Source organism: Phaethon aethereus (assembly GCF_964289735.1).
Source record: "Phaethon aethereus genome assembly, chromosome: 2".
Taxonomy (NCBI): domain Eukaryota; kingdom Metazoa; phylum Chordata; class Aves; order Phaethontiformes; family Phaethontidae; genus Phaethon; species Phaethon aethereus.
The window spans coordinates 15,471,527-15,480,540 of NC_138582.1; the positions used below are offsets into that span (position 1 = coordinate 15,471,527).

Here is a 9,014-nt window from a genome sequence, read left to right on the forward strand (position 1 = left end):
TACAAGGGGACGTGGGTTCATATCCCAGATGATAAGCTCTTCAACTTGCCTGCAAAAGGGAAGCTACCTATTGAGAAGCTTCCTCCTGGTGCCTGTGCTTTGCTTGTAAGATCCAATGAAAGGAAAACATGAAAACTGATGTAAAAATCCAGGCAACATGAAGGGAAAATACAGGGATAAAGGAGAAGCAATGCAACAACAATCAGCTGATGCACAAGTATAAATGACTTTGGGTGTGAAAGAAATAGAGAAACTGTCAAAGCAAAGTGATTGAGTGAACCACTTTGCTTCTTAGAAAATCAATGGTTGACTGCATTCCTCTCTAATTACACCTCACTCAGGATTAGCTAGGTTTTATTAATCCAAATACTGTTTAAATTTGTTCAGACAGTCAAATGCTGCATTGCTTGGTAGTTGATGTGTCTCTTGCAAACCAAGATGCATCTTGCAAGATGATCCCGAGAAATACTCGATAGCTTGTGTTATATTAGAAAAACATTGCAAAAACCAGAGTGATGTAGGGTAAAAGTATTTTTAAACAATCCTTCTTCCCTCTCTCCCAGATTCTAACCTGCTCCTAAACCCCTCCTCAGCCACCTAGAGGAGTCCTGTCCGCATGCTCTCCAGCACTTGGCATTTCCTAGCACATAAGTTTGCTGGGGTGCAGAATCAGGAAGAACTTTACAAACTCTCTACATTAGACCTGTTGGAGCGGGTCCAGAGGAGGCCACAAAAATTGTCAGAGGGATGGAACACCTCTGCTGTGAGGACAGGCTGAGAGACTTGGGGTTGTTCAGCCTGGAGAAGAGAAGGCTTCAGGGAGACCTTATTGCAGCCTTCTAATACTTAGAGGGGGCCTATAGGAAAGATGGGGACAGACTTTTTAGCAGGGCCTGTAGTGATAGGACAGGGGGTAATGGTTTTAAACTAAAATAAGGTAGATTCAGACTAGACCTAAGGAAGAAATTTTTTTATGATGAGGCTGGTGAAATACTGGCCCAGGTTGCCCAGAGAGGTGGTAGATGCCCCATCCCTGGCAATAGTCAAGGTCAGGTTGGACAGGGCTCTGAGCACCCTGGTCGAGTTGAAGATGTCCCTGCTCATTGCAGGGGGGTTGGACTAGATGACCTTTAAAGGTGCCTTCCAACCCAAATCATTCTGTGATTTTATGATTAGGAATTAACCAGTGCAAGGGCAGGGAGTGCGTATGTACGCAGGAGCATGTGCCTCATGAGGGGCAAGACGAGTCTCGTTCCATCTGTTTGAACAGCATAAAGCAGGCAGGGATGTTTTGGTAGCAATAGCAATGACTACAATGAAATTTATCATTGGCAGAGTTAGTGGGGAAAGCCATGGAAGAATCGAGGCAAGGACTCATGACCTATCTAACCTTAACTGAACCAGTATGGGTTATAGCACCAGGGCCTCATACTTCCAAGGAGGACTTAAAAGCTACTAAAAAACTTCAGCTTTTGATCCTTGCTCACAGTTAACTTTAGGCTTCCATGGCTAAAAAGGGCATTTAGATGTCTACATGTAGACACCAAATTTAGGAGTCTTAACCTAAAGCTAAATTCCACCCTGTGTGTATCTCAGGGATTGCCAAACTGGAGGTTGCTAGCTCCTCTGGAGAAAGAGGATGCTAGGCCAAATATGCTGAGATTTGGCCTTCTGCCTTTTTTTTCTCAAGAGAGAGCTGTTTCCTATCACACGGTGATAGAACAGTTTTGGCATAAGTACTGCTCTGGTATCTGAGAGAGACACACACAGAGCTAAGCTTGGTCCCACAGTCTGGGTAGCTGAACATCTGCACAATTGTACTTATGACCTGCTTGCACAATCCTGTTACGTACATGATTTAATGTATATGAAACTGCCACCCTCAGGCTCTCTATTCCTTGGGGACATTGCCGTGCAATTTCTAACACAAGCAGGGTCATAGGCTGCTTTGATGAAGCAGAAATGCTGCAAGACACAATTAAATACTTCATTAGTGCTTCAGATCCAAACCCAAACTCCAGATCACATAATTATTCTTCCCCACCACCACTATGTTTCAAATCTAACTTTATTTACATCATCCTGTCTCCCAGGCTAACACATTCTGAAAGAAACCTCCCTTCTAATGTGTATGTCACAAATTATTCATCCTTTCCTGCACCAAGACACTGCATACCTGTTGGGGCAGCGATTAGGATGAGGTACACTAAAAACATTACAAGATAGGGTCTTTTGATTTTAGGAGTCTGCAGACCCTTTTTCTTCCCATTGCTTTTATTAAGAAAAACAACTGTAGGAAAAAGTATTTTAAATCACATAAAGTTTATTTACTTAGTAAAGTTATATTACAATATATACAGTTTCTATTTACATATACACCTTTCTAAGAAATGAAGCACCATATGATACAGTTAGTACTTTAGAGGAATTTACAGAGATTTTGTTTTTGCATCCAAATAGTTACATCTACAGACACATATTGGTTAGAACCAAGTTATCTTAAGATGCTGACTTCAGTAGGTTTTGTATTAGACTGCCAGTGAAGTTACCAAAGAGAAATTTAATTGCTATCAGCTATCAATCTGCTATGCTTCAGGATAAGAGATCTTAGCCATGTCATTTCGGGAGCTATGTGCAAACTTAAACCTCAGAGAAAGTCGGAGATACAGATAGAAGGTATTTTATAAGACAAAAGAATGTAACACTTTCATCAGTAAGATTTTTACTGTCATCAGAAACCAAGCTTCATTAGAATGGAAAAAGAACACTGCTTAAGTGTTTATATGCATTTTGCAAAGTGAAGTTAAGAACCTGGAAGCTTATGTGATATGGTATTATGCATTCCCCAAGGAATCCATTTACTCTTAAAGAGCCCAGTCTTAAAGCTACTGAAGCTCATGGCATGATCCCCTTAACTCAAGGAGAAAGACTAACTGTTTGTTTTGTAATCTTTATGCCACCGTCAAGAAAAAAAGAAGACTCTATCTAAAGTACAAAATTTCCTTCAAGTGAATAAAAGACATTTCAAGGGGGGAAATGTAAAATGAGGTATTTAATAAACTATAGGAAAAAACAAAGCACCTAGACGGTTTTGAAAACATCTTAGATATTTTACATATGCAATTGTTACATTCACCTGATTGTGGGTCAAGTTCTGTATAAACTATTTATACCTTTTGCGCTACCTAGTTTATGCTTTTCATATTTTTGCTTCACTAGATGTTGGATCTAACAGCTGGAAGAAAGCATTGTTACTCTGAGGACAGTTATTATGACAGACACAGGTGTTGATCAACATCATTGGTTTTTTTAGGAATTTGCCCTGCGGACAGCGGAACTCAACTTGAATTGTTTTGGTGTTGTGTGGGGTGCAGCATCGCCCGTCATTGCAGAGGCCACAGTAACGAGGTTTGTATGTCTGCACACTAGTGCAGTTCTTGTACTCAAAGCGAACAGTTTTCAGGGACTTCTTTGTTCGGATACATTTCTTCCCTTTCTGAGAGAAATATGAAGAGACATTAGATACATCATTGCATAAGACAGAAAGCAGTTAAAAACTGACATGCAAGGATATAGGTCTACTCTGAAAACTTAAATTCATTGTCTTTGCTCGTTCAACAGCAGTAAAACTCTGCAGCAACTTCAGTAGTTACTTACAGGTAACTCCTGCAAGACCTGTCCTTTGGCACCAGTGTTTTATTGGACCAGTAATAAATGACAAATAATTAAAGCCCACTCCTGTCATTTGAGACAAGCCAAATCAACATTCATTATGAAACTATACTCTACTGGAAAACTTCTCAGGCTAGTGTAGTTCCAAATGAGCAGAAAGCCAAATGAGCAAGTTACAGGACTAGATTCAGGGGAAAAAAAGAGGGCTAAAACAAACCTCAAAAGTCATTGTTCTTTCTTGTGATCCAAGGCAGAACCAGCTTTTTCATGTTATTCTTAACAGATGGCTGTCTTGGAAGTCTTCAGTGACAGAGACTCCGCATCTGCCCCAGATAATCCTAACAGTTCACTATTCTTACTCCTTGGAAGGTTTTCACTCATGTCTTAATTTTTATGCAGTCTGAACTCACCATTTCTTCTTGTATCCCCCATGGACCCAGAACAGGCTGCAATATCTGAATACAGTTATGAGAACGCATCTCTCTTCTCTTGCATTCAGAAAAAGTTCAGTTCAATCAGTTTTTTCCCTAGCAGAACATGTTTTCTAGACCTCTGATCATTCTTATCAGTCTCCCCAGCTCTTCTCAAATGTTTCATATCCTTTTCAAAACACAGTATTTGAAATTGCACGAACTATTCAGCAAGGGCCTTAGCTTTCTAACACTCAAAACATTACACAAAATGATGGTCCTCTTACCTAGCTATATGTTATTCTCCCTGGCATTAACAGTTGTATAATGTGTAGAAGCAGCAAAAAACTCATCTCCCTTAGATACACATTTATTGCACCTGAAGTGTCAGTGTTGGATTTGTTATTGGAAAAAGCATCGTAAAGTATTAAGATAAGGTTTAATTTACCCAAGCAGATTTTGCAGGATTTCACACATTTGTCTCCAGTTCCAGATGCTAGGCGGACTGGAAATCTGACATACCCATTCTGCATGACTAGAACAACTATGAAGTATGCATACAGGTAGTATAACTGCATTTGTGGGAGAAGTTATATTGTGTGAGCTGTCAAAATAGTCTGCACGTGCAATACATTTGATCTGTTTGGGACAGCTCAAATTACCATAGAATCATAGAATAGTTAGGGTTAGAGGGTACCTTTCAAGGCCATCTAGTCCAACCCCCCGCAATGAGCAGGGACATCTTCAACTCGATCAGGTTGCTCAGAGCCCCATCCAACCTAACCTTGAATATTGCCAGGGATGGGGCATCTACCACCTCTCTGGGCAACCTGGGCCACTGTTTCACCACCCTCATTGTGAAAAATTTCTTCCTTAGATCCAGTCTAAATCCACCCTCTTTTAGTTTAAAATCATTACCCCTTGTCCTATCACTACAGGGCCTGCTAAAAAGTCAGTCCTCGTCGTTCTTGTAGGCCCCCTTGAAGTACTGGAAGGCTGCAGTAAGGTCTCCCCAGAGCCTTCTCTGCTTCAGGCTGAACAACCCCAAGTCTCTCAGCCTGTCCTCACAGCAGAGGTGTACCATCCCTCAGACCATTTTTGTAGCCTCCTCTGGACCTGCTCCAACAGGTCCATGTCTCTCCCGTGCTGAGGGCTCCAGAGCTTGACACAGGACTCCAGGTGGGGTCTCACGAGAGCAGAGTAAAGGGGCAGAATCACCTCCCTCGACCTGCTGGAGGTGCAGCACAAAGCTACTGAGCAAACACAGCAATGTGTTTTGCTTTCCAAAAACACTGGGCTTGCTGCACATATGCTAAAAGATGTATTGACGTACACTTGCATCTGGAGCATTCTAGACCATAATATTGCAACTTTGGTATTACAGCTGAAGAGACTCTGCTCCCCCGCCACTGCTTTGCAGCATACCTTTTCAGATGGCTCTTCATTTTCACAAGGTCTTATCATGCAAAGCCGTGTCTGCTTCACCATCTCACACTGTTGATTTCTGTTGGTAACACGGGTGGAAAAGCCCATTCCACAGCTTTTGGAACAAGCACTCCATTCTGTTGTCTGCTCAATACAATTGGCGCTTGAATCCAACACATCGATCCCGAGTGTGGCATCTTGTCTGTAGGCTGGAGACAAAACCCCGAAGAACTTTATTACAAGAAAAACTCATGTGAAAACCCAATATCTAATTGAACTCTAGCACATCTGGGAAGAAACATGTGAGACAAAAAAGGTCCAAGGGCTTTTGACAGGACTTAGGAATTTTAAAAGCTGCCTTTTAAGGAGCCTTGGACTGCAACTTGCTACATCTAAAAATAACAGAAAGGTGCATATCAGTGTAATCAGCAAAGCATTTAGTTTTGGTTCACTCAAGTCCACAGCTGGAAGAACTATTGCCAGTTTTTAAACCAGTTTAGAACTCTACTTTAGTAACCCTTTATTCCTCACTCTTTCCAATGGAAATACATCACAAATCTGTTCTAAAGCTATGTCATAGAAATATTTATATTAGATATTGTTTGAGAGAGGCTGACTGTTTTACCTACAGTAACAAACAGCAGGGAAGTGAAGTCCTTTACTCCCAGACCCATAAAGTCATGCGATCTTGGCAATTATTGACAGATTATAGCCAGGGTGATGGTGGCGAGGGAGGAAGGTAGTAATTTCCAGGAGTTATCACAGCTACTCAAAGGCATAGCCAACTCTGATCATCGCCCAGTGTTAAAGTGTATTATGCAAATATTGCTAACTGTGTAGTTTGGTTCAGTGGTTATCACAGGAGTAAACAGAATGAAGCAACAAGACTCAGCCGTCAGTCACAGCTCTCGCTGTTAAACTCCTCTACAACAGCATTTTTGCCTTTTGTATGGCAGAGCTCCAAAAAGGTGGCCTCCCAAGAGGAATGGCCATTGCTAGAAAGAATGCAGATAATCCATCTGTGGGCATTCTACAGATTTGCCTATCACCGTCAGACAAATAAAAGAAAAGATAGTAGAAAGGTGGCAAGCTTTTTGTTTATACCTTATGTGCCTTACAACTGACACTTCAAAGCACTCTGAAAAGGTATTAGAGCTTTTCTTCCTGGATCCTTCCTTACTTGTTTTTCAAACGGATTAGTTGAGTTTCGGCATAACTAATTGCTTAAGACCACAAAGAGCAGTGACTGGAAGAGAATGCAGTGCCCTCAACTCTCCGTAAAAGTAGCTTATTATTAATGTTGAACTAATAGTCTAATTTAAAGGGGATGGAGACATAATTCAGTAAGAAAACAGGGGGAAAATACTATGTAGCTTTTTTCAATAACAAATGCACTTTATGAGTTCTGCGTTTTGGAATGGGATGGTTTTTTTCAGATCTACTCACTGTGTTTATAACCACTGCTTCTCCGAGTACTTTGTCATGCTTTTGATGCCAACAATAATTATGAGAGCTCTCGCACAGACAGGCAGGAATTTGTTGGCATTTTATCTACCACGCTGACCACTTGTAATAGCTGGGGAATTTAGGGGGGAAAAAAAAGTCTCTTGTAGACTAAGCTGTTAGAACAGTATTTATGATGTAACATATTCTTGCAGAGCAACTAGCAAGACTGCAGCTTTGATTTTTTTTTGGGGGGTAGGAAGGTGTTTGGAGGATTATGAGCTTGCCCTGTTTTATTCCACTCACAGAACTACCCTGTACCAGATAAGCAGCAATTTCAGAATTGGGAACTAACTTTTAAAACTGCTATACACATTCATCCTCTGAACATCTTTTCTTTTACCTGTCGAGCTCTGCCTTTATTCATAACCACTGGTATACTTACTGGTGACTCTAAATGAGAAAAAAAGATAAGAAAAAACCGACTGCACAAAGCAATGTATCTTAGATTTGGCAGCCCCATGGATATTTCCAGTATGATATCACCTCCTCCTCACAATGACTATGATAATTAGTTTTAGTTTCCTCACCAGCCATAGCAAAACCTCCCAAAATCACTTCATCTTTCGGGTCACAGATCCACTTCTCACAGCACTCTCCAGGAACTTCTACTTTCCTGGGGAAAGGACAGTCGGGGCCAGGGAGCAGCAGGTCCAGGTTACAGCGGGGCAGACAGCCGATCTGTCCGTCTCGGCAGGTGCACTGGTACTTGCAGCTGGGCTGGAAGGTCTCCCCGTTGCGATAAATCATCCCATCGAAGACGCAGTTGTCTCCCTCCAGCACTAGTTAGAAAAGCGAAGGAGTTTCACTGAGGCAGAGGGCACTCAGCACCCGCCCCGTGCCTCCCAAAGCACAGCGGCGGGCGTTCCTCCCGGTCCCGGAACGGGCCACCATCCCGCCCGCAGCGGCGAGAGAGCCCCCGGCCCGCCGCGGTCCTGAAGAGGAGTCGCTTCGCCAGAGGGAGGGCGGGAGAAGAGCGGGACAGCGACAGCCTCTAGCGGGCACCGCGGCGGGCCCCGGCCCGGGGGGGAGTCCCCCCACCGCCCTGGGGACGGCTGCCGCAGGCGGGGGACGACCTGCCGGCCTGCCAGCCCCGGCGTCTCCCGCCCGCCGCTACCTACCCATGCAGATGCCAGCGGCCCCGCCGCCGTCCTCGGGGCCGCGGTCGCAGTAGAGGCCGCTGCTCTCGTCGCAGGGCAGCAGCGGGGAGCAGCTCTCGCCGCGCTGCCGGGCGCACACCAGGCAGCAGGAGCAGCCGTCCAGCACGGCGGGCACCCCCGGGGCGCAGCGCGGCGGCTCAGCCGGGCAGGGCCCGCCGCAGGGCCGGGGACACGCCGGCTCCCGGCCGTTCACCTGCGGGGACAAAGCGGGGTCACGGGGCCGGCCCGGCCGCCGGCTGCCCCCCACCCGCCAGCCCCGCCGGGCGCCCCGCACTTGCCTCGCACAGCCGGAGGAGGAGGAGCAGCAGCAGCAGCAAGGCGGGCAGGCCCTGCCCGCCTCCCGTCGCCATGGTCCCGGCCGCCGCCTCCCCGCCGCGCCGCTCGGCTCTGCCTGCAGAGCCATTGCAGCCGCTTATATAGAGGCCGTTGGGGACCCCCCTTCACCACCACTCCCCCGCGGCGGGCAGCGAGGGCCGGAGGCGGGGAGCTGGAGCCGCGGGCAGGTGGCGGGAGGAGCGGGGGGAGCGGAGAGCCCGGCCCGGGCGCTCCGCTCACCCCGCTCTTCCCGCAACCTGCGCCGGCGGCGCCGAGCCGCTGCCCCAGCGGGCCCGCACCACCCTGCCCGGCCCGGCTCCGGGCGGCGCAGGCGGGAGCCCTCTCCCCGGAGGCCCCGGCAGGGCCCTTGCTGGCTATCGGGCCGCCCGAGCGCCTGAGGCGAGGGGCTCCCGCGGGCGGGAACTGTCGCCCCGAGCCCGGCCCTGCGGCCCCCCTAACACCTCCTTTTGCCCGCAGGCATCTCCCACACGAGCTGTGCTGCCGGTTATAAATTGCAGTCAAGCACGAT

The 9,014-nt window shown here is 46.3% G+C and overlaps 1 protein-coding gene across 1 annotated transcript; it reads right to left on the reverse strand.

The window, feature by feature from the left end:
- Positions 1-3,199: 3,199 nt before the first annotated feature.
- CCN3 (cellular communication network factor 3) lies at positions 3,200-8,520 on the reverse strand (the record flags this gene model as incomplete). The annotated part of the gene is made up of 5 exons (XM_081996669.1): positions 3,200-3,496; positions 5,508-5,716; positions 7,541-7,792; positions 8,132-8,363; positions 8,449-8,520. The coding sequence occupies 5 exons, from the start codon at positions 8,518-8,520 to the stop codon at positions 3,200-3,202; spliced, it is 1,062 nt and encodes a 353-aa protein (XP_081852795.1).
- Between the last annotated feature and the right edge of the window lie 494 nt (positions 8,521-9,014).